The 23893-nt window shown below is 55.1% G+C and overlaps 9 protein-coding genes across 9 annotated transcripts; 3 read left to right on the top strand and 6 right to left on the bottom strand.

The window, feature by feature from the left end:
• The first annotated feature begins 110 nt into the window (after nucleotides 1–110).
• Nucleotides 111–2848, top strand: N657DRAFT_665228 (long-chain fatty alcohol dehydrogenase). The gene is made up of 5 exons (XM_062795281.1): nucleotides 111–616; nucleotides 669–1743; nucleotides 1791–1875; nucleotides 1926–2011; nucleotides 2064–2848. The coding sequence occupies exons 1-5, from the start codon at nucleotides 231–233 to the stop codon at nucleotides 2676–2678; spliced, it is 2247 nt and encodes a 748-aa protein (XP_062645759.1). The 5' UTR covers nucleotides 111–230; the 3' UTR covers nucleotides 2679–2848.
• Nucleotides 2849–4787: 1939 nt separating this feature from the next.
• N657DRAFT_576601 (uncharacterized protein) lies at nucleotides 4788–6564 on the bottom strand (the record flags this gene model as incomplete). The annotated part of the gene is made up of 3 exons (XM_062789191.1): nucleotides 4788–4971; nucleotides 5039–6360; nucleotides 6427–6564. The coding sequence occupies 3 exons, from the start codon at nucleotides 6562–6564 to the stop codon at nucleotides 4788–4790; spliced, it is 1644 nt and encodes a 547-aa protein (XP_062645758.1).
• A 576-nt stretch (nucleotides 6565–7140) lies between these two features.
• On the bottom strand, nucleotides 7141–8266 carry N657DRAFT_647503 (Prefoldin beta-like protein). The gene is made up of 4 exons (XM_062793328.1): nucleotides 8063–8266; nucleotides 7934–8004; nucleotides 7747–7871; nucleotides 7141–7690 (listed from the first exon to the last, which is right to left on the bottom strand). The coding sequence occupies exons 1-4, from the start codon at nucleotides 8121–8123 to the stop codon at nucleotides 7573–7575; spliced, it is 375 nt and encodes a 124-aa protein (XP_062645757.1). The 5' UTR covers nucleotides 8124–8266; the 3' UTR covers nucleotides 7141–7572.
• Nucleotides 8267–8416: 150 nt separating this feature from the next.
• Nucleotides 8417–10446, top strand: N657DRAFT_622530 (AAA-domain-containing protein). Its single transcript, XM_062790650.1, has 3 exons — nucleotides 8417–9338; nucleotides 9397–9847; nucleotides 9910–10446. The coding sequence occupies exons 1-3, from the start codon at nucleotides 8698–8700 to the stop codon at nucleotides 10129–10131; spliced, it is 1314 nt and encodes a 437-aa protein (XP_062645756.1). The 5' UTR covers nucleotides 8417–8697; the 3' UTR covers nucleotides 10132–10446.
• N657DRAFT_647501 (Nop domain-containing protein) lies at nucleotides 10327–12376 on the bottom strand. The gene is made up of 2 exons (XM_062793327.1): nucleotides 12065–12376; nucleotides 10327–11954 (listed from the first exon to the last, which is right to left on the bottom strand). Exons 1-2 carry the CDS (start codon nucleotides 12232–12234, stop codon nucleotides 10568–10570), a joined length of 1557 nt encoding a protein of 518 aa, XP_062645755.1. The 5' UTR covers nucleotides 12235–12376; the 3' UTR covers nucleotides 10327–10567.
• A 564-nt stretch (nucleotides 12377–12940) lies between these two features.
• N657DRAFT_102641 (uncharacterized protein) lies at nucleotides 12941–13646 on the bottom strand. The gene has a single exon (XM_062785735.1). It carries the CDS (start codon nucleotides 13549–13551, stop codon nucleotides 13033–13035), a length of 519 nt encoding a protein of 172 aa, XP_062645754.1. The 5' UTR covers nucleotides 13552–13646; the 3' UTR covers nucleotides 12941–13032.
• A 95-nt stretch (nucleotides 13647–13741) lies between these two features.
• N657DRAFT_657481 (uncharacterized protein) lies at nucleotides 13742–16840 on the top strand (the record flags this gene model as incomplete). Its single annotated transcript, XM_062794817.1, has 3 exons — nucleotides 13742–15849; nucleotides 15902–16161; nucleotides 16233–16840. 3 exons carry the CDS (start codon nucleotides 13742–13744, stop codon nucleotides 16838–16840), a joined length of 2976 nt encoding a protein of 991 aa, XP_062645753.1.
• Nucleotides 16841–17387: 547 nt separating this feature from the next.
• On the bottom strand, nucleotides 17388–18763 carry N657DRAFT_635427 (uncharacterized protein; the record flags this gene model as incomplete). Its single annotated transcript, XM_062791343.1, has 5 exons — nucleotides 17388–17419; nucleotides 17516–17919; nucleotides 17991–18193; nucleotides 18263–18359; nucleotides 18417–18763. 5 exons carry the CDS (start codon nucleotides 18761–18763, stop codon nucleotides 17388–17390), a joined length of 1083 nt encoding a protein of 360 aa, XP_062645752.1.
• A 1780-nt stretch (nucleotides 18764–20543) lies between these two features.
• On the bottom strand, nucleotides 20544–22288 carry N657DRAFT_657479 (cytochrome P450; the record flags this gene model as incomplete). The annotated part of the gene is made up of 9 exons (XM_062794816.1): nucleotides 20544–20656; nucleotides 20710–20899; nucleotides 20965–21126; nucleotides 21184–21367; nucleotides 21421–21533; nucleotides 21593–21752; nucleotides 21818–21924; nucleotides 21989–22168; nucleotides 22274–22288. 9 exons carry the CDS (start codon nucleotides 22286–22288, stop codon nucleotides 20544–20546), a joined length of 1224 nt encoding a protein of 407 aa, XP_062645751.1.
• Nucleotides 22289–23893: the final 1605 nt, after the last annotated feature.

Below are 23893 nucleotides of genomic sequence, written 5' to 3'. Positions count from 1 at the left end.
CACGGGAGGAAGCCGAGGTGGAGTACGGAGCGGGTCTGGAGTACCCACTGCGGGGAAATGCATCGTCCGAAGCACTTCCCGAGCTATCATGGACAAGTACAAAGTACATACAGAACGCAGCCAGTGCACTTCTCATTCCCGCAGATGAAACCGCGAGTGCATCACTGTATCTCTCCATACACTTCTCATGAGTGCGGACCCACCCCTGACGAGTGCAAAAGACAATCAACATGACGAAGACATTTGAGACGGCGCCTCTCTCTGCGCCAGTGGCAGTTGAGCTCCCTGAAGCAGTGGAATTCCTGGGCGAGAGCCAATGGAAGGTCCTTATGGCGCTGATGGACGCGGTCATCCCCGCCGTTCGGATCCAAGACTCAACAAAAGCGACCCAGGACCATGATATTTCAGCCATCCACCTCCCCAGCGCCCAGTACTCGGAGGTTGCCACCAAGCTACGGAATGCAGCTCCGCCTCTCCGTTCGTCCGACGTTCTCGAGGCCTACCTCGCCGAGCGCCCTTCCGACAACCCCGTCTTCACCCAGGTCCTCAAATGCGTCCTCACCAATGTGCCGCCCGACAAACAGCGGGCCATGCGCGTCCTCCTCTCCATCCTGAGGTATCATATCTATCCGCCAAACACCGCCTCCAGCGCACTAACCCCCCAACAGCACCCGACCAGGCAGCTTCCTCCTCACGTCCTACGCCACTCCACTTCCCTCGCTCTCCATTTCCGACCGCATCAGGATCCTCCAGAACTGGTCCAACGCCTCGCTCTGGACCTTCCGAGCCCTCTTCAAAAGCATCACCGCCCTTGCCAAGCTCGCCCACATCCGCAGCAGCACCACCTTCGCTCCACTCACGGGCTTCCCCTCCATCCCGGCCTCTTGGGTCGCCGGCTCGACCTCTTATCCCTTCGAGTTTCTCCAATTCCACCCCTCCACCACCAACCCACAATTCTCAGTCGAAGTAACGACCGACGTCGTTATCGTCGGATCGGGCTGCGGCGCCGGCGTCGTCGCGAACCGCCTCGCCTCGGAGTTCGGCCCGTCGCTCAACATCCTTGTCCTTGAAAAGGGCCTGCACTTTGACGCGCGCCACTTCCCGCTGTCGCAGACCGCCGGCCTGTCGACTCTGTTCGAGGCCGGCGGCGCGATCGAGTCGGATGACAACTCGATGACCGTCACGGCCGGGTCGTGTTTCGGCGGAGGTGGAACCGTGAACTGGAGCGCGTCGCTGCGGACGCAGGATTTTGTGAGGCGCGAGTGGGCGCAGGAGGGCGGGCTGCCGTTCTTTGAGAGTGACGAGTTTCAGGGATGCTTGGATAGGGTGTGCGAGATCATGGGAGTTAATGGGGAGGTGGTGAGGCCGAATCATGCGAACCGGGTATTGTTGGAGGGCTCCAAGCAATTGGGCTACCAGGCGTCCATTGTGCCGCAAAACTGCCGCGGGGAGAGGCATGATTGTGGGTATTGTACGCTGGGGTGCTGGAAGGGGGAGAAGATGGGACCTGTGAATGGGTGGTTCCCAGAGGCCGCGAAACAGGGGGCTAAGTTCGTGGAGGGTATGAAGGTGGAGAGGGTGATTTTGGAGGAAAAAGAGGGGAAGAAGGTGGCAAAGGGGGTCAGAGGTGTGTGGACGGCTAGAGACGGCGCCAAGGTGGAGGTGGTGGTGAGAGCGAAGAAGGTTGTTGTCAGTTGCGGCACACTTTGGAGCCCCATCGTGCTGCTCAACAGCGGGATTAAGGTATGTGGCCCCGAGGGCTGTGTGACTTTGATGCTAACAACCAGCAGAACCCCCATATCGGCAAGAATTTGCACCTGCATCCCGTCAATTTCGTGTCCGGCGTCTTCGACTACGACGTCCAACCGTGGGAGGGCACGCAATCTCTCTTCCCGCTTCCCTATTCAGTGACTAACGCTTCACAGGAGGCATCCTCACCTCTGTCGTCACCTCGTTTGAAAACCTCGACTCCAAGGGCCACGGGGTCAAACTCGAAGCCATGCCGATGATGGTATTATCTCTCCCTTTCCTTTCCTCGATCGACACTGACCGACAACCACTAGCCCACCATGTGCCTCCCTTACGTTCAATGGACCTCCGGCATCGACTTCAAGCTCCTCGCCGCCAAATACCGCCACACCAACAGCTTCATCTCTATCTGCCGCGACCGCGACTCCGGCCACATCTACAGCGACCCGGTCACGGGCCGCCCCCGCATAGCCTACACGCCCTCCGACTTTGACCGCGCCCACATCCTGCACGGCGTGGTCGAGCTCTGCAAAATTCTGTACGCCCGCAACGCGAGGGAGATCCATCCATCGATCGCTGGCTTCCCGCCCTTCATCAGACATGGGGACTACAAGACCGCGGACCAGGAGAAGATGGACTTTGACAAGTGGTTGAATAAGCTCCAGACGCACGGGAACAAGCCGCCTGTCACGCCGTTTGCGTCAGCGCATCAGATGGGCACCTGCAGGATGAGCGCCGAACCCAAGAACGGGGTCGTTGATCCCAAGGGACATGTCTGGGGTACCGAGGGACTGTATATCGCGGACGCAAGCGTGTTTCCCAGCGCTAGCGGTGTGAATCCCATGGTCACTACCATGGCGATTGCGGATTGGATTGGCAAGGGGTTGTGTGAGGATCTGAGGCGAGAGGGTGTCAATGCGAAGCTGTAGTAGGCCGGGGCGCATTGCACTGGTACCACTGAATCAGGGGGAGTTGTGGTGATATCCGGATAAGTGTACTGGGTGAATTGTTTCTATAGGCCTGAACAGTTTTAGTTTATAGTGTTATTTTGGGCAGGTTCCTCGGACTTTACCATATCGTAAACGCATTCAATTTCGAGTGCCCAGATGCCCTAGCAAGTGACACCTATTTTAAAATCCGTTATCAACTCACTTAACCAAGGTGTTGGACAACATCGAAGCATCAACGATGTTGTATTGGAAGTCAACGATGACTAGCAGTATGATTGATGTGTGTACCAGTAGCGATGTGAACAATCTCGAGGTCTCGTGGTACCACCTGTTCAGGCAGCTATTCAACTTACTCCTGCTTTAAACAACGTCCCAGCCCCTGAATCATGAAAAGATATGCAGCCTCGTCGACGAGTGAAACATTGCCGGCCACTAAAGTACTTTCAGTTTGGGAGCGAGAAGGCGGAGTTAGCTACAGGATCATCAAAACTTAACCCAATCCCATCAGCCTTCAGCCGGAGTACTTACATATATCCGGAGTCGTCTCTGCCCAATACGAATTCAAGCTTCGAAAAAGCAAAGAACACCGTCATGGAGAGTACGCGCCGAGCACACCGAGCTCCAATAAGCTCCCTAAGAGTTCAGGGGTTGACATCGCATCCCCTTCGCAGACAGAAGCAAGCGCGCCGTCAGCCAGCATGACCTTTTCGACCTGATGCACGACGCTGTTTGACTCAGCATTATCGCGCATGCTGAGCTCATACGCCTGATCATTGGGTCTGGAAGACGTGACGCCGAAATATCTAGAGGGACTTGCAGGCGGCAAAGGGTTTAGAAACTTGCTATGGTCGGGGAAAGAGGCCTAGCATCGCAGAGTCGATTGATCTCTAGATGATCGGTTGCCAAACTTGCCATGTTGACTTGTTGAGGTCGGACATGTTTTCGAGTTGCCCCTGTTGTGTCAATGGACTTCCAGTACGTTCTATTTTGGCTGCCGTTGAAAGTCAGAGGCTTAGTGGAGCTGCGTCGCCGACAACGGTGCCAGGCAGGTTGCGGGAGGTTCATGTTTATATTGACCGAGCCGATAACTGTGAATTCAAATTGCGGCAAACCTCGATAACCGGCTCAGCCATCAAAGGTATCACTGATAGGATGATCATGCGACGAGGTCTGCATGGGCCATATTAAACGGATAATAGCATTATGTGTTGCTCATTGTCGTATTTGAAACACTCTAATGGAAGGCCCAGTCCTGTTGCCCCCTGTGCAACTGAAATCGGCCATCCCGATTCCTAAACCGTGAACAGTGTCTCACGAAAAGTTGAACGCCCTGTGGCAGCAACGTTGGATGAATACTGCTGGTCAAGACTGGTCAAGAACCTAGGCCTATCCTATGGCATCCAGTACAAGTGTCACACTCGAGAAGTCGAGATACTTGGCTGGTCGGCATACATTCTTGCAAACTTCTGCCAACTGACACTGCGAGTTCCCCTCTTCAACCACTCAAATAACCCATCAAGGCTGTCTATAGCTCTGTTGTCTCCGAAAAAGCAGCACAGACCTCAGCGTGAACCCTCTCCGCGCCCAGTTGCGACCTCCCACGCTTAGTAAAACAATAGCAAAGCAAGTCCATGATATCGGAGTCGCTGTTCCCTCCCAAAACGCCATCGCTAATGTATGCACCCGCTTCGGCGTAGCAGATTCGATAAATCCTCAAACTACAATCAAACTGGCAATTTTCCCACCAACCTCCTGATTTTCATGGCCGATTCGTACCACAAACCAAGCGACCAACCCGAGTAACCCGAGCACAGGCGGCACAAAAGCCAAATCCACGGATTGGCGTACCAGATGGTGGTATGCTGCACCATCGCCCAGATGTAGCCAATTCATCCTCCTACCAGCTTTTATAAGCCAGCTCAACAGGCGCCGATTTTGTCGCATCAACACCATTCCAGGGCGTAGAAAGGCGTACAAAGTTACCCCTCGTTCAACCTGAAGGACATCGCCTATGACGCGCGTCTCATTCGTCCAGCGCACATAAATCAACGAGGATGCCGTCGTCCCGACCGCATTCCGGAGGCGGGCCTAGAACCCCGGGCGCAAGTCACACACCTCGAACTCGAGGGCCTTCGACTCGTAGACGTGGCCCGCTGGATTCCCAGCGTCGACATAGAGATTGTCGACCGAGTGCGGGTGGAACGTCTCGGTTCGTTGACAGGACAGCAGGTGCGGGAGACCGGGCGGGTTCGTCAGGCGGAAGATGCCCCATCTGGACTGAGGTCAGTGGGAAGATCTCTGATGGAAAGTTGCAAGACTGTTTAAGGAGGAGCACTCACGATGGCTCGTACTGCGGCGCGCAGACAATGGCGATGGCCTCAGGCATCATCACCTGGTACCCAGCTTGGGTATGGAGGTCGCGAGAACTCATGAAGCACGTCTGCGTTGGGTGGGTGTGAATCCAACCGATCACTATCAGGTTGTTTTCAATGCAAAAGTCGAGCATACTCGACTCATTTTCGGTCTCGCACGTGTCCGACGTGCACTTTTGCTCAGGGATGATCAGATGGGAGATGAACAGCGCATTGTTCACTGTGGTCCCGCAGAGCATGCCGCACATTTCCAGCCCTTTGCGCGTGTTCGCGGACGCGAGTTGCAGGAACTTCTGCCGCAGCGTGCTTGGCAGAAAGACTGGCCTAAGGGGCTCGCCGTTCTCGAGATAGGCGGCTGGGCGGAAGGTGACTCTCTTCTCCTTGGCTGGTTCAGCTGGTACCTTTGCAGGGAGGGTTGGCGGCTGCTCTTGCGTAGAATCGAAGTCGGGGAGCGTGCTTGACTCCAGCGGTGCCTTGTACGGCTGAGGGGAAGGGGGTATGGGAGGACCGCGTGCGAGATAAAGGATTTTGTCAGGCAGAGGGGGGGGTATGGCGGAGGACCGATCGATGTCCCATTCTTTGGGTGGGCGCGGAGGTTGAGGCCTGGGACCTTCTACGCGCGGTTGCGAGTATGGATGTTGATACTGAACCGGCTCTGGCCTATTGATGGAAGGGTAAAGGTAGGTTGAAGGTCGGACCGGATCGCTCTCCTCATCGAAAACCGTCCGATAGTCGTCGGATCGATCCAACTGACGTCGGGTCGCTTCCATCTGTCTCCGGAGTTCGTCGTCATCCATGTATTGCGACACGACCCTCCCGTCATTGTCTTTGATCCTGCCGGTATTCCTGCGCCTGCGATCGTCTACTGAGACCGCAGTCTCCCGCCTGCGCCTCTTCATCTCTTTCTTGGCCAAGTCGACAGCGAGATCTTGATAGTCTTTGGCGTCGAGGATGTTTGCTGGTGAAGTATAGCTCCAGGACAGAGCTGGATCATTGTCCGCATGCCTCGCGTAGAGCGCGGACGAATCGAGGCTAGTGGTCACGGCTCTCTTTCTCTGTGTCTCGGAAAGCTTCAACCACTCCTCGTACGTGTCCTCGATTTCCGGACGCAGGGTTTCGAGCAGTTCTATTACGCGTGGAATGCGCTTCTGGAGTGGTTTAATCGCTTTCCTAGCCTCGGGCTCCTTGGCTTCAGGATGGTTGACGAGGTATTCGAGGACGAGGGTCGAGTACCGAAAGAGGACGAGGTAGGCTTGTGGGACATTGCCTTCACGCAAATAGACCTGGCCCTGCAAAGTTGCATGTCAGTTGCGTGGAGATGATGGCATAAACAGGGGTGCAGGGTGCAGGCGCACCTCATGATGAATGGTCTCGGCGGCGCGAGCCCAGTACTTGAAGCCGATGCGTGGGTTCCAGTCGAACGCTCTGGCTCTATCGGTCAACTCCTTCGCACTCATGGGCCGGCTGCCCACGGTTAGGTCTGTGCTGTTCATCTTGACACTTGTAGACGAGATCGGTAGCTGGGAAAGATACTGCCAATGTTTGCTGGGACGAAGCAGGTGATGTGCTGCGCAATGATGGAAACACTTTAGCAGGTCTGCATTTCGGCTTTGGAACAAAAAGCGATGAAGAGTGGCCTGAAGAGTGGCCTAGAATGCCAGGCCGACTCATGCGCGCGCAGCCTGGGAAGTTGGTAACGTAACGGCGCACGACGTTGGGTGCAAGTTGCCTGCCCATGGCCGCGTGTTCAAGCATTTGTTGACAATGACCCCGCCATTTGGGAAGGCAACGCTGAGCTGATAAGCAGGCTTGAGGCGGGGCAGCTGAATCATTCAGCTGAGTTCCATGGCCCGTGCACGAGCATCTGGCAGATGAGAGGCTTGAGGTGGCAGCAATGGGAGCCAAAAAAACGTGGATGTCAAAATTACTGGTTTTGTCTACATGTATTCTGCTTTCGGATCGTTCATACCTTTTCAATAATCTATTACATTTGCCTGTGTCTATTATCCCTTGTCTTTATCCCGCCTCCAGCGTCTTTACCACAGTAGATTTGCCCCCGCCTGATATGTTTGGTCATGGATTACGGGCCAACTTGAAGTCTAGGTAAGGTTGACCTGGGTTTGGTTGAACATAACATTCTCCTTGCTCTCCTGCTTCACTCTGACCTCATTTTATCCTCTAAATCTGTATTCTTTCCCGAATGCTGCTCTTCGATCGCGCACCCCTGAATGGGTATTGTCACATGTCCCAGTTCCCCCAACGGGCAGCATTATAACCAAGGTGACCAAGTCCCACGTATAGCACTTCACCATCAAGCTATCATTCCGACCCGCAAGTATCGAAGCGTCAATAGAGGTCCTCACTTTCAACATGGGCCGACCCTCGATCCCTGCCGAAACTTTTCTGCTCAGCTTGCTCAACAAATGATATAGCAGATCAAGGGCATGGCCGGTCTCAATCCCTCGGGAACATTCAAACCCCCATAGGCATACCCTCACTTCTCATGCCTTGACAGCCTGTGGCCCCGCAGCCTGCGCGCTGGTCTGAACCTGGATGATCTCTGCCTTCTTCTTCTCCATCTTGCCCTGCATTTCTTTGATGTGTGTTTCCAACCTTGAGCTTTGAATGTTTCTGTCAGCCTTTTCCATGTCAACCGCCGGTGCAGCTGAGCTTACATCTCCTTTTCGATGAACTCAAGCCGGCCGCTCACAGTGCTCTCTGCATCTGTTCTGTCCTGCTTGAGCAAAACCGGGCCAATGAGCTTGAAAATGGTCTCGCCCTCCTTCAGCTTGTCAAACTCCTATAACTCGTCTCAGTATTTCGTCTCATGGTCCGATAAACATTTGATAGACATGAACGGACTTTCTGTACTCCCAAATTCTCCTGCTTCTGAGCCTCGAGCCTTTGCCTCGACTGCACGGCATCTTGAAGCTCTAAATGTGTGTCAACAAATGTCATAAACCAGGGCGAGAGTCCAAGGAAGCACTGGACCTTGTTGCAGCTTGGTAAACTCGTCAGAGAGAGCTTGCAGCTTGGCTTGAATGTTGGACATTGTCGGTATTACGATGTCAACCTGGGCAATCTGATACTCAGAAAATCCACCAGAAAGACGCGGTCCCGAAACCAAACTGTGTCGACTCGATGTCCCCTTTACGCAGCCGTCTTTTCGTGTGATGCGTTTGGCTGAGGCATGAGGCTTCGCAGTCGATTTCTTGAAAGATGACTGTTAGTGGTTTGCTAGTCACGACGCATATGTTCCTAACACCTCACTCCCAAGACCGCCCCGCAGAACCAAAGCCAGTGCGTCAGCCCCGCGCTCCTGCTTCCCGGTCAACGGCAGCCTGAGATTGACGAATGGCTTTGCACATCCAGAACCAGGAAGCGACCACCAAACAGCGCACCCTTCCCACCACGCACCGGCTCCTAGACAATTCCGATCGCTCGGTTCAGACAAGACTCAAACCAGGCGAAAGACCAGGAGTCGGGATTCCCGACTTACGCTGTTAGCGGTAGCGCAAAACCTTTTTAGGTTGCCCCCGAACCTGAATCAGCAACCAAACCCACGCAACTGCGACCAGTCACCCTCCTCCACTTCACTCCCAGACGAAAACACACCGCTGCCCACCATGTCCAATACCGACTTCCTTGATCGCGCAATCAAACAAGTCCGCCTTGCCATCGATGCCGACAATGCCGGGCACTACGAAAAGGCTTACCAGCTCTACTACCAATCCCTTGAGCTCTTCATGCTGGCCCTAAAATGGGAGAAGAACCCCAAGTCCAAAGATATGATCCGAGCCAAGACAGCCGAGTACATGGACCGGGCCGAGAAGCTCAAAGCGCACCTCGCTGACGCCGAAGGCAAGCGCAAGAAGCCCGGGATGGTGGGTGCTAACGGCACTTCGACGAGCGGCACGGGCAAGGGCAAGGAGGCGGGCGAGGATGGGCCGGAGCTCGACGAGGACAGCAAGAAGCTGCGTAGCGCGCTGGCGGGGGCCATTTTGCAGGAGCGGCCGAATGTGAGCTGGGATGATGTGGCGGGGTTAGAGGGCGCAAAGGAGGCGCTCAAGGAGGCCGTTTTGTTGCCGATCAAGTTCCCGCACCTCTTTCAAGGGAAAAGGCAGCCGTGGAAGGGGATTTTGCTTTACGGGCCGCCGGGCACGGGCAAGAGTTACTTGGCCAAGGCGGTCGCGACGGAGGCAAAGAGCACGTTCTTCAGTGTGAGCAGTTCGGATCTGGTGAGCAAGTGGATGGGTGAGAGCGAAAGGTCAGCCACCACTCCTTCTGCGCGGGCCGCTTTACGTACTGACAAACTCTCTTTCCAGGCTAGTCCGCCAGCTCTTCGCCATGGCCCGCGAGAACAAACCCTCCATCATCTTCATCGACGAGATCGACGCGCTGTGCGGGCCCCGCGGAGAAGGCGAATCCGAAGCCTCGCGCCGAATAAAAACTGAAATGCTCGTTCAAATGGACGGCGTAGGCAAAGACAGCAAGGGCGTCCTCATCCTGGGCGCCACCAACATCCCCTGGCAGCTCGACGCCGCCATCCGTCGCCGTTTCCAGCGGCGCGTGCACATCAGCCTGCCCGACCTAGCCGCGAGGACGACCATGTTCAAACTCGCAGTGGGCGACACCCCTACGGCGCTAAAATCAGAGGACTTCCGCGAGCTGGCCATAGCGGCAGAGGGATACTCCGGGTCGGACATTAGTATCGTGGTACAGGACGCGCTGATGCAGCCCGTGAGGAAAATCCAGCAAGCGACACACTTCAAGAGGGTAAGCTCCTGTCCCCAGTCTACCATGAATTTTCTATGCATACCTTTTACTGACTCTGGCAGGTAACGGTTGACGGCAAACAAAAACTCACACCCTGTTCACCAGGCGACCCGGATGCCGAGGAGATGACATGGGAAAAGGTGCGCTCGGAGGAGCTGCTCGAGCCGATGGTGGAGAAGAAGGACTTCATCAGGGCCATCAAGGCCAGCAGGCCAACTGTATCGCAAGTCGACCTCGAGAAGAACGAGGAGTGGACCAAGGAGTTTGGTAGCGAGGGAGCATGAACTGTATGGCGAAGTCAGAGGTGTTATCGATTCTGCGGGACGAGATAATGTTCTTACGGATATGAGTAGCCGGCGTGTGGCGTTGTTTGGGATCTTGGCTCAGCATTTGGCATGGTTAGCAGCCTAGTTCGCTGGTACTATGATGTTGCCCGATGCCTATTCCCGGGCCGCTGTGGTCCGTATGCTTCATCGGCATGGCTTCTACCAGGGAAGACTCCACGGCATTGGATCCGACTAAGTAGATAGACTTCTACCTCGTTTCCATTCCATTTGAGGGTATGATACATCCCATTGAACAATAAGCCATCTAGACACAACCAAAGAACTCCGTTTTGCCCTACCCCGACCCACACAAGAACTCCAAGAAAGCAGAGCGAAGATCAACCAAAAGAAAGAAAGTGCGCGCCGTCCAACAGACATAGCAAGCATTGGCAAGCTATTCGGCAGCCACCGACTTTCTCTTCTTTTTCTTCTTCTTCTCGCCTTCGGCGACGTCTGCCATCTCGACATCCTCACCGCCGACGCTCTTCCGCTTCTTGTCCTTCTTTTCCTTCTTCTCTTCCTTGTCCTCCTTCTTCTTGTCCTTCTTGTCCTTCTTGTCCTTCTTGTCCTTCTTCCCCTTGGCGGATGGGTGATCGATCATCTCCTCGTCAATATCCATGTCATCGCCATCGGCCATGACCGCCTTGATAGCCTTGTCCATGGCCTCGATGTTCTTCATTGGCTTGGTGCCCTTGGCGTACCACTCGAGACGCTGCTCCAGCTGATCCCGCATGACCTCACCAAAGCGCCTCGTCGGCTTCTCCGAGAAGTTGTCGATACGGCTGGCAATGGAGCACTTGTTGGCCAGATACCGCGAGATGCGGCCCTTGACCTTGGGGCCGGCACGCCCGATGAATGAGCTCTGGTAGAGCAGACCGTATTTGGGGGTCGCGCCCTTGGTCTTGAGCGCCCGGAAGAGGGCCTTCTCGGCACCAAGGATCTGGAGCGTGGAGGCGGGGTACTTGGCGAGGTTGGTGAGGGAGCCGGCATGGGAGATGAGGCGGGCGGCGACAGGCGTGCCAAGGATGACCTGCAGGTTGGGGGCGACATCGCCCATCTTCTTGTCGAGCGACTCGGCAAGGATGCGTCTGTAATCGGCCATCTTGGAGACGTTGGCGGCGAGGTCCTTGACCATGGCGAGATCATACTCGCTGATGTCCTGACCCATGGAAATCTTGGCGGCCTGAACGATAGCCTCCGCCTTGTCCTGGTCTTGATTTAAGAGATTCGCGAGATCGTCGACGCTCTCGTCAGTAAGCGTCTTTTTGTCGCCGATCGCAAGAACCAGCTTTGCGTAGGTGCCGTTATCGGACACGATCCGGATGAGCTCGGGGAAGTGCCAGCCATACCACTCCCTCACACGCATGGCACCTTGGTTGATACCCTTGTCGAGCGCGTCAAGCGTCGCAATGCCCTGAATGATGTGGTTGTCGTTCTTGTGAACGCTGAACTTAACCTTGGCGCGGGAGTAAGCGTGGCCGAGGCCCAGCTGAGCGCGGTTGATGTCGCCCTCCTGCAGGCCCTTGAGCAGCTTGTTGGCATGCAGACGGATGCCGCGCAGGAGTGCAGCAACAACTTCGGAAGTGTCGGCAGCCTCGCATTGGACACCGGGGAATGCAGCACTGATCTCGCCCGCTATCCGCTTGTCGACCACGCCGAGCACAATCTTGCTCTTCTTTCCGCTGGTCTGCGGCAGGTTAAGTTCGAGGGTGTTCTTGAGGTGGTCGGGCATGATCCCTTCAGAGATGAGATTAATCGCTTCCAAACCGTGGGCCGCGGAGCTGGAGACCGTTAGTCGGGGGCACCACACGCGAGACACACACATATCTAGCCTGGTGCAGACGTTGTGCGCCGATGAGGCCAGAGTGTAAGCCGTTGGCGGGATACATACGTCCATGGGTTGAAACTGCGCAATTGGACCATTTTGCCGAACTTGTCGAGGCTCTTCATTGCATCCTTGACCTCGGGGAGCTCCAGGCCGACGGTATCGGCCTGGTGCACCACCTCGAACAAAGAGAAGCCGACGGCGCTCTCGAAGAGCAGGTAATTGACTACCACCATTTTGACCGAATGTTTGGGTTCGGATACTGATATAGCGGCGCGCTGTGTGTGACGGCTCTGGGGGCGTGTCGACCCGTCCCAACTGATCAATGGCCACCGGTGTGAGATGCGGCTAGCAGTTGCTCTCTTGGTTGTGTATTTTTCCCGGTCTGAAGTTTTCGAAATTTTTGCGCCAGGACGGGAGCTTGCGCACGGTTCTTGTGGGGCTCCTCTGGCTTGGCGCTTGTGGCTCGTTTCCGCACCTGCCAACAGCTGGCTGACAAAAAATGAGTCCCGGGCCCCATCTGCTTGGCATTGCAATTCAGTTCCTCGGGAATGCGACCAATCGGACTTTGCATTTTAGATCGGCTGTTGCGGAACAAGTCGTCTCAGCCCTACCACTCATGCCCCTGGTCCGTCATCAATATGTGCTCTCTGGGTCCCGCGGTCATTGGCCATGATCCTCGGTTGCAGAGTGCCCGATCTCCAACCCTCTGCTCCGTACCGCCCCATGGTCCCGTTCGTCCCGTTCTCCCAAGCCCGCTCCCTGTAGTTCGAAGTCTCGAACAGGCAAGCCGGACACCAGCAGAGATGCACCGCCATGTCTCATCGCATAGGGCTTGGTTGGGACGATGAACAACCCACGGCGAGGCCGCCCGGTTATCGCTCTGATCCTTCCCCATCGGTCGAGTCGTACATCATGTTTGATTATGTTTCTCCATTATCAGTAGCATTAACCCATGCACCGACCCAAAGAATGTCCCGGGAGGCTGACCGAGGCCTCCATCCTTCTCAGCCCTTTCGCTGCAAGGAACTCGTCTAGCTGACATTTCCGTTCTGGTCCTCCCAGTGCCGGTATGGAATATGCAGTAATGCTGTGCATTCTTTAAGTCTTAACGAAGGTATCGCAGGAAATGACATGAGAAGCAGGAAAAGGGAGTCCAATTCCAGAAGACAAACCTCAGCCGGCGACAGGTTGAAGGAAAGTGTCCGGGGATGCTGCCGTAATTGGACGTCCCTCTTGAAACGGTGACCTCGACCAATCAGCAAGTCGGGAAGCTCTCGAAACACTGGCCGGCGATTCGGCGCCTTTCCGCTCTCGTTTGTCAGCCGCACCGCGATAGGAAAAGGCAATCTCGACCCCAGGAATTGTGCGCAGCTGCGATGAGAGTCATCAACCGGCCCTTGCAGCCTTGTCCAGGACACCATCTTCGCTACGTCATATAATAATTGGACACGATGGCGCAGATGGCGGAGTTGGTGCCTGGTCGCCTTCGTCCTCGAAAACCTTCGACGCGCAGCCACGCCAGTCTTCACGACGCCCGTGGCTACACCCATCGCAGCGCCAGGCTGCCCCCTACAACATCTTGTTCGTCAGGACGCGACGTGGTCCGCGGAATCCGTTCTCCGTGTCTGATAGAGCCACCTTTCATCCTAGGTTCTAATAGCCGACATCGAGCGCGTTTCGCGCATACACACCCCGGACCTTCCACGACATCTGTTGCTGTTATCCAACCGCACCATCAACATGGACCCACAACATCCCGAGCACCAGATCATGGCCTCGCCCCCGGAAAACGACATGGCTACAGCAGTCCACGCTGTTGGCATCCCACGACCCGGTGTACCGCAGGGCATGGACCCTGATGTGCCTCCAATAAGTCATGCTTCCCTGACGGGCACAGCCAAAGACGCTGTCCCCGGTTCCCGGCACGAAGAGCGGGTGATGGAAGATGCGGTGGTTAGGGAGTCGTGGGCTTCGTTTGCCTCGACGGCGGCCAGCCGAGATTCGGCCGTGCCCAGCATCTTCTCCGTCAGGGCATCAACCGCTTCCGCCTCGACACGGTACTCAGTACGCCAGTCCTTGATGGAGTCACCCATTTCAGGTTCCAGCCCAATGTTACAAGAACACCGAAAGAACAGCGTTCCTCAGGGTCCTCGCTATTTCTGCACGTTCTGCGATGCGGCGTTCGACTCCAAGACAGAGTGGAAGCTCCATGAATTCGAGCTCCACGACCGGCGGGAACGATACCCATGCAGGAGCTGCCGAGCAATGTTCCCGCGAGCAACTCTCTTGGAAGAGCATCTCAGGGAAGACCATAGCCTTGATCCTGCCTTGACCACAGGTGATGCTGTCAAGTACGCACCTATCCGAAGCGCCTGGGGCTGTGGATTCTGCGCTACCTTCGTTTCGTCACGCAACGACTACTTGGACCATGTGGGCAGGCACTATGACGAGGGGAAGGACAGATCCGACTGGCAGCACACTCGTGTCATCGAAGGGCTGCTTCATCAACCGAAGGTTGAGGCGTCTTGGATGGCCCTTGTCAGCCGGGAGGAGCGCGCCAAAGGCACAAAACTCCGGATTGTGTGGACGTCAGCGACCACCGGCCGCACAATGGATTTAAAAGAACCCCTTTCTCTGCAGGATATGCTTGAGTTCTTCGCGACTGGAACAACAACACCCGATGAAATTGCGGAAGCGGCATACCGTGATGCTCAGGTCAGACATGAGGGCAACGTCAGCGACCTGATTAGCAAGCTGTACTTGCGAAATCCACAACCAAGCCGTCGAAACCCGACTCAACGCTCCGCCCAGCCTTCCCCGGAGTTGCACCCGGCTTCCTCGGAAGCACTGGATGAGACGGTTTCTCCGATATCCCCTTTACCTCCACCGTTACGGCCGCTCACAGCCCCTCCACGGCCTTTTGATCCGTCCATTCTGAACACGGCATCGCCTGGGGGACAGTCTCTGAAGTCACCAGCATCGCAGACAGTCCCTTTCATCAGACCTCGCGGGTTTGTGGCTCCAACGCCACCGCACTCTTTCCAGCCAAATCTTCGCCGTGTCGAAAGTTCTCGGACTCTCAAGTTTTCCAAGCATGCTGAAGCTTTCTTGAACCATGACCGTCGCGGGGAATCCAAGTCGCCACAGACACACCCGCCGGGTATTTCCTTGGATATTTCTCCCATCTCATTGCACCCAATAGACTCGCAGCCTTCTTCTCCTCCGGGACGTGGCGAGTGGTCAGCAGCAAGCACCGGCAAGGTCCTCCCAGTTGCCACAACGAGTCCAGGGCTTTCAGTCAGGCCGCATACAAGTTCAAGCACGCTGTCTGCCCACACTGTGGATGGCTCTCAGGGCTTGGGTGATAGCACAAGCGACAGGATGTCAGACGAGAGCGTGTCGGAACCGGAGTCTTGGCTAGAAGCGGACGGAATCCCTGCAGCGACCAGAATCTGGAAGAGCACTTTCCAACAACGAGTTGACAGAGGCATGGGACAGCTCTGGGACCGGTTCAACCTTGATTGGGATGCGTTGGTTAGGCAGTATGTTGGTGACAGAAGCGGCGGCTCCGGTCAATATCGGGATTCAGGGCGCGTCCGCAAAAGCACGTCGTCCCGTCACGCTCCGGGCAAAGGGCTCCATCCCAATGCACGTTTACCCCATCAAGAGGACGAGCGAGATAAGGACGAGGAAGAACGCTATCGACCACCGTCTTCCATGTCGAAACCCAGCTCAGAACCTGTAAAGAGGTTTGCGTGCCCATTCCGGAAGCATGACCCGCATACCTACAACATCCATACCCACGAAGTGTGCGGTATCAGATCCTGGTCAACAATCTCCAGGTTGAAGTATGTGACTAGTCCTTCTCCGTAAGATTACAGCTAACAAAGGATTAAAAAGGGAGCATCTCTACCGCAGGCATTACAAAACACACTGCCAGAGGTGCAAGCAAACATTCAGCGATGCCAAGGAGCTGGCTTCTCATGAGATGTCAGTTGTGGCCTGCGAGGTCCTGGATTTAGTACCTCCCGGTGATATTACCACCTATCAGGAAAAGCAACTGAAGTCAAGGAAGCACACTTCGCGGCGGCAGACAGACGAAGAGAAATGGAGAGACATCTACCGACTTCTCTTCCCCGATGAAGAAATCCCATCGCCATGTGAGTAGAACATTGCATTGCCGGACCTCGCTGAGTGGTGAGTACTGAGCAGTTCGCTGACATCAGCAAAGATCCCGAGCCTGCCGAGGACATGGTGCCTACATCCTCCAAGTTACACGCCAGTCTCCGCTTCCAGCACTTTCTCTTGAGCGAGATGCCGACTCTGTTCACCAAGACTGCTGAAGAACATGCCGGAAGGCGGCTCCAAGCTCGCGATGCGTTGCCGATGGACGCCGTCCCGAGAATCATTGAAGACGCTCTTCACAAAGCATTCAGGTCTTGGGAAGCGAGGGGCAGCGTGCTGCCCACTCGAGAGGCCTCAGTGGCGTCCATGAGCTTCCTGCCGGAGACTCCAACCTCGCTCGCTTACTCGTATGGGCAAGTCACCGCCTACCAGACCCCGCAACCCATACCTGCCCCAATGAACCACAGTTTTCCTCAAGGTCACTTCGGCAACGCAGAGTTTCCTCCTCAAGCCCCGCATGCGTCTCAGGCCGATGATTCTGGGTTCGGAGTAGGTCCCTTCTTTACATCTGGGCCGCCCATCAACTTCAACTCGTTTGCTCCGGATCACTACGAGAGGGGCCCCTGGGAAGCAAACCTCGGACTTATGGGCACGGGCGCGTTCAATGCCGACATGAGCATGGGAGGTCAATTCAGGGGATTTCAGAACAGTTAGCGTGGTATTTTTCCATTCTGCCACTCCGCGGCTCCACACGGTCTCCCGCCGCCGTCGAAGGTCCCTAATGTTCGTTTTTTGGCTTCAGGTTGCCACTGGCAGCTCGGGCAGATGATGGGCTGGTTGAGGAACAAACAGCGAAATAGACTCCAATTTCCCCCTCTAGCCGCCACGCACGCGCCTCCACGGAATCGCACAGACCGCAGCTTGCACACAGAAGTTTGCAGCTGGTCTTGCTTCACGCGTTCTGTGTTGCCAGTTTCGAGCTGCTACGGTGACGCGTCTCTTACAGTCATGCTACCGGCTATGCAAACTGTATGGTAGGCAACAAAGTGAAAGAAACGGAATCACTTAAGTACAGATAACAACTGGCGCCCTCGGAGTGGATTACCACAGCTTGTCGGGGTACGAAACGAAGGGCCATGGGCTCAGCATCCAACCCTTGGATATGTAACGAGCGTCAGTGACAATGATTAGTCGTCTCCTCTACCGACCGACATCAATCCCTCCTCCGGTCAACCAGCTCTTCAACCTCAACTCGCCCTCTTTACATCTCCACACCCGGAAGCTTGTCGAGCCCTAGAGCGCAGTTCATGTCAGTATACCCCCTTTCGCATCATAACATAACAAACTCAATTGGGAGAAACAACAAAACCGGGTAACCGAGGGACATACACTTGTCATAATCCTCCCTGGCGGCCTGCTTCACAGCGCAGCGCCGCGCCGTATCGATGCTCTGCATGCGCAGGTTGGCGCACGACGCGCCAAAGCACCCGCTCGTGTCCATTGCCCGCTGCAGCGTGTCGTCCTTCCAGCCAAAGACGTAGTCGCCGTGCTGGCCCAGGCCCGTCGGGTCGCCCGTGCTGAGCACAAACGGCTGCGACCCGTCGGTCGGCCACTCGTTTTGATTGTTGAAGCCCGTCGTGTCCCACACGACCTCGTACATGAGTTGTGGGATGCGCACCGGGTGCGAGGCCGGGCAGTTGCCGCCCAGGGAGAGGAAGGTGGCCGGGCCGTTGACCGGGTAGGCGACGTGGTCTTGGTGGTTGGGGGAGTCGAGGTTTTTGCCGTCCCAGCAGCTGTTGAAGGGGTTCGTTGTTAGTTGGGTGGGTTCGGGTCGGGGGTGTAGGAAGGGGGAGGGGAGCCCTACGTGGGGAAGTGGATGTTAGAGCGGATGCCACCCGGGCAAGGCTTGTTGGGAAGCGCCTCGCTGTCGACGCGGTCGTCTTGGCAGGGGGCGCCCGTGTCGCCGCCGAAGTTGGGCCCCGTGTAGCAACGGTAGCAGTTTTGGCGCTTCAACTTGGTGTCGGGGCGCGAGCGCATGTTGGGGTCGCCGACGAGCATGCGGAAGCCCTGCGGGAAGAATCAGTACTTATGAAGGGGCATGGTGCGTGTACAGAGAAAAGGGGGGTTTCTTCAGACCGGCTTGAAGGCGGTGATCTGGCCCGGCTGGGCCGAGACATAGTACACCAGGATACCGCCCTGTGTCTGGGTGCTGAACCGGTCGTTGAATTGGTACCTGAATGGTATGTCAGCCTTCACACTTGTTCCTTTTTGAGATGGAAGCAAAACATACGCATGGCCGCCCTGGGGAACACGCTTGTAGCTGCCATTGCGGGCTCTGAAGTACAGGTTCGCGGTCCAGTAGTTGGAGAAGTCATCGGCAAAGGCACAGGAGGTGCAGGTGGCGTGCTTGGCCACGTCGTCGGTGGGCATGGTGACGTTGAAGGCGTTACCGCCGACAATCTGGTGGATGTGAGGCGAAGGGACCTGGCCGGGGTTGACGAGGGGATCTATTCTGTCAACCACTATGTTGGCACATCCGAAGCGCAACATTGTGAGGCCACCGGGACCGCCAAACTGGGGCGCCGCCTCGGCCAGCGCCGAGAGGGCGAGGAATGCAGACTGTGTAGTCCACCGCATCGTTTCTACGGTTCTGGCACTATCGGTCGGAAGAAGCTGGTTCGCAGCGACGAGGAAGGGTGAACGCTCGAGTACGGTCGTCGAAGCAACGGCAAGGGATGAACGCGAGGACGAGGAGCGGCTGGCGGCAAAACGTGGGAAGTGCAGAAGGCAAGGCTCACCTCACGTTGTCTTATACCAGTCGAGACACGAGTATGGGGCTTCAACTAAACCGATGCAAATCTCGGCGCCAACATGAACTGCCGTTGTGGGTCGGCGAGGGTGAAGTGCCGAGTTCTTGGGACCGGTGGGCTGTATATGTCAATATCCGGATGGATATTGTTGCAATACTCAGGAGCCTATCGGAGTTATTGATGTGCGTTGGTATGCTTGATTGGGATTTGGTTGGGTAAATACGCCCCAGGGGGGGTGATATGAGCGCCTCAACGGCAAATTCCAAGTCGACGAGTGAGATCAGTGAACCAGACGTCATGGGCGTGGGCGGCCACGACTAGGTTGAGACTACGGCAGATATGTGATAGGATTGGGGAGACGAAATTAGCAGCACACATAGCAACGGTGTGAAGGTTGCCGAATTGGATCTCCAAGGTGCTTTTCCAACAACGCATCCGGGAAAGGCCCATAGGGGCAGGCATATCCAATGTCCGCCAAGCTCATGTGGTCGATATTCCCATCAGGAAGAGCGTCTTGATGTCAACATCCATTCACGGTATTTGAAGCGGAGGAGGTGGTCAGGACCCAGTTCTTGAAGTCACAAACACGTATCATTCCGCCGCACTTATGAGCTCGTCAGCAGACCTGCTTTTGGAAGCTCGACAACCCGGCTGAGGGTTGCCTCATGACAGGGCGGCACCAACGCGGGAACAGAAGTGTAGAAACGTCTAGAAGCTCGGATGCAAGTACCGAACCCGAAATGGGTGGCGACTAAGCCATACGCATGTTAAAAGGAGCCGTGTGAGGAACGGGCAAAAGGATCGAGGCGCTATTGCTATCTTTGCTAGTTAGCTGATGAATTCATTTAGGTTCCCATTGAGTATCCTAGATTGCCCTTCGTAAGCAAGAGTTCTCCTGGGATGAACTTGCACTAAACATACTTGTAATCTGCAAGTAACCATTGGGGTCTTCAAGCATGGAATACCACGGCTTAAGGCAAGTAACATGTAAGGTACAACAAGCCATCAATATTGGCTTGACCTCTCTCACAAAAGGTCGTGAATATAAGAATCGCACATTAAACAAGTCCGCATATACAATCCAACACTGATTTGTTCGGTGCGTGGTACATTGGGGACACTAGACGTCTAGATATGAAATGTGATAAAAGAAACCAAAGGACGGAAGAAAACAAGAAAGAGAGAAGAGAAATACTACAATATAGAGAAAAAAGTATAAGGAGGGAGAAGAGGAAGGCGAAAAGTAATTAAGAGAAGGAGAAATAGAAAGAGAAAGATAGAGAGGAAGAGAAATACAGCGAGGAAGAAGCAGTTAAAGAGGAAGAGGAAAGAAAGAAGAAATACTAGAATGACATAATAATAAAAGTAAGAGGAAAAATGGAGGATAAAGATAGAGTAGCAGGGGGAGATAAAGATAAAGATGAAGAGGAAAGAAAGAAAGAATATAAAAGGTCAAGGTGGAGGAAGATGATGTGTAAAACTTACTAACGTTACCTAATTCCGCTCTAACAAACAAACAAGGGTTTAAATTGTACTTTAATTCGCATCGTCCGTTCTTGCCAAGTACTTCCGTGCTCACATCGGCTTCTCTGCCTCGGCCCCCTTACTTAGAAAAAGATACGCATTCTTACGATGCCCACATCGCTGTTTAGAGGCGTGTACTCAAGATCGTCTATTGGTGTGGCCAGCCTCATATTGGGCAACTGGCCACAAAGGTGTCCTGATGATCAACTGTCAGGCAACTTTCTCTAAACGGCTTAGAGGGAAGCTTACTGAAGACACTCGTCAACTCAGCCTTGGCCAGATGCTCGGCGATGCAGCGATGGTCACCAAAACCGAACCCCAGGGGCTCCTCTGTGGGCCACGTCCGGTACATAGTAAATTTATCCGGGTTGTCGAAGATGTCCTCGTCGCGGTTCGCCGACTGGTTCGAGGCAATGATGCCCTCGTGGGCCTTGATGAGCTGCGGGATCGCCCATGTCGGTCAGTGATGGAAGCAGGGTACAACTTAGCAGAGGCAATCTTTACCTTTTCGCCAATTTCGACATCCTCCTTGGCCGTGCGTTTGATGGCCATGGCCGAGGCCGTGTGGTAGCGGCACAGCTCCTCCACGAATGGGGCAGCCCACTTGTCCGGGTCGGCCTTCAAGTCGGCCTGATGATCAGGATGCAGAGCCAGGGTCACGACGCCCTGCAGGCATTTAGTCGGCCGTCGTGGTCGCCCCAAACCGGGATAGACAATTCTCACCAGCGCAATCATGTTCACCATGGTCGCATTGCCCGCCACCAGCAGCAGGAAAGCCATCTGAACAGCATCGGCCATCTCGAGGTTCCCGCTCCCAACCTGCTCTGTCACCAACTGGCTGATCAGGTCGTTCTCGGGTTGCTTCATGCGTTTGTTGGCGAGTCCTGTGAGGTAGCGAAGGAGTTCACTAGTAGTCGCGTTAGCTGCACCCCTAACTAAACTTACTTCTGAATGACTTACTCGGCCGCTGCAGACGCCTCTCGCGCGGTTGAGCTTCCATTGGTGCGGATCGCATTCTGCTCCGTCAGAAACTCGAGATCCTCGAATGGCACACCGAGGATGGTGTAAATGATCTGATCGAAGCTCCGTCAGCTGTTGACTTTCCAGCTCAAGATTTAACAGAAAACCTTACATATGAGGGTACAGGCAGCGCAAACTCCTCCACAAAATCAACGGGCCCGCCTGCGCATCCCTTAACCTTCATCCGGTCGAGCAGGTCGTTGACTGTCTTGTCGATGTACGGCTGCATCGACTTGACCTTTTCAGGGGTAAACCACGACTCAACCATGTTCCTGTCATGAGATCATCAGCTCTTTTGTTCTCCGCCAAGAAAAGATCAATGATGAAACCCCCTTACCGGTGTCTCGTATGCTCCGGCGGATCCATATCCACAAACGTCGGCCTCTGCTTGGCAGCCTGCTTACCGCCGTCGCTGAACTCGGGGAACCCGGGCCTCCGTCGCTCCTGTGTGTCACATTTCCAACGCGGTCAGCAGCGCCCTCCCCATGAAGGTCAGATAAAGAGGCACCTTGGACAACCGCTGGTCCGTTGCCACCCGGCACACGTCGCGGTACTTGGTCACCAGCCATGCCGTCGACCCGTCGTATAGCCTGACCTTGGACACCGGGTTTGTCTTGCGCAGGCGCGCGAACTCTGCGGGAGGTTCCAGACCGGACGCACGCTGGAAGGGGAAGTTCGGAATATCGGCCTGTGATCCCAATTCGCGTGTAGTGCTCAGTAGGGCTTTTCTGGCACATATTGAGGCGCCGCGGGGGAGGAAGGCGGGTGAGTGATGCAGGGACACGCGTGCTACTCGGGCTGAGTACATGTTGTCGGACCGGTGATGGGGATTTCTGAGTTAGTGGTGAATGTGCAGGCTTAATATATCTTGCTCAGAGACGCTGTGTTGTGTTGGCTGCTACCTTCCTAAAGATCATATTGACTTGGATCGCACTGCGCCCGAGAAGATGCTCAGCATGCTCTTCTTAGACACGAGCCAGCATGTGAGGCGGATTGCAGGTCCGGAATGTGATGCTTGAGATTTCATGCTGCTTTTTCTTGTCCCACTTCGAAGGGATCACGTCACCGCTCCATATTTATGACAAGTCCAAAATAGCCTGCTCAGATGAGAAGACCCCGGCTCAACGACACGTCCGCTGGGATTGGATGTTTTGCGTTAGTAATCCCGGGCCTGGTTGCTTGCATTGTCTGTCTTTCATAAAAGGGTTCAGGAGGAACCTGGACAAAGTAGATCGTTTGCACAAACGTCGTTGCTCCTTCTTACGTATCACGAGCTGTTACTGCCGGTAGCGCAGGCTCCTGGTTTCCCTCACACATGACAGAGCTTGATCTGTGAGGTCTCTCTATCCCTGCGGCGGTCTGATTTGTCCGATGATGCATTTCAGGTGCCGATTCCACAGCTAGGACAAACCTCAACGCCTCATAGGAAGCCCAAGACTCGACCAGTAAGTTGCCATATCCGACAGAGAGGTCTCATGTCTACCCATTCAGTCTTGTAAGCCGGAAAACGAGGCTGGTACTACTCGGGCCTCAATCTTACCCCTGAGAGCCGAGCCAGCGAACGTCCGAGGTCCATGAAAGACGGTTTGTGCGCGGCTGGATTGGATTCTTTGCACGCCTTTTGCCGCTATCGAAATGATTGTTCGGTACCATAATCGACCATCGGACTCTGATTGGACTCATCAGCTGAACATGATCGACATTCCGGTCCCGAGCAAGATGGTCATGAGGACAATGGCATCAGTGTCATTTCATGGAGCAGGGCTGAGTCTGTATGTAAGCTATACGGAGCATGGGAATGCAACTTGAACGGAGGAAGAAGACAAGAGCGCGTGGATGAAACAAGGGTGAGGGGGAGAGAGGGGGTTTATAAGATTTCGTGCCTTCTCTTCGCGCACCGTCTGCCGACGTTGTTCCTTCCCATCACACATTGATGTCACTGGCGGAGTACAGGAAGTCGCGGCTGGGAAGCTGATATTGGGCATCTAGCCAACTTCATCGGCCGAGCCTTTTCGAGTGGCGATTGACGCTCGGAACTTGTCTGCGGAGCTGTGTTCTTGGTGGGTATAAACCAAGTTCTGACAGATGTAGGCTCCAATCTAGGATCACAGTCGCGAGTCAGCCGCTCAGTGAACTCAGCCTGATGCTTCTTAGCGCAGTCTGCTTTGGAAATGCTGACTACGAAGTTGAGAACCTCGAATCCGGGAAATCCGGCCGCCCAGGGCGACCTGTGTCATTCAAAAAAAGAAAAAATGTCACCAAGTCCCCTGCCGCGAAGCTGGTTGCCCTCAATGGCCTCAGGGTCGCGGCCACCTCATGTCAGACTGCAGCCGATTGATCTACTTGGATTAAGTGCAAATCCATCCATTTCGAGGTGTTTCTAATTCGATGTGAATCACACCGGGACCGCCGT

Source organism: Parathielavia appendiculata (genome assembly GCF_033297405.1).
Source record: "Parathielavia appendiculata strain CBS 731.68 unplaced genomic scaffold N657scaffold_10, whole genome shotgun sequence".
NCBI lineage: Eukaryota > Fungi > Ascomycota > Sordariomycetes > Sordariales > Chaetomiaceae > Parathielavia > Parathielavia appendiculata.
This window is presented reverse-complemented; position numbering and strand designations above follow the sequence as displayed.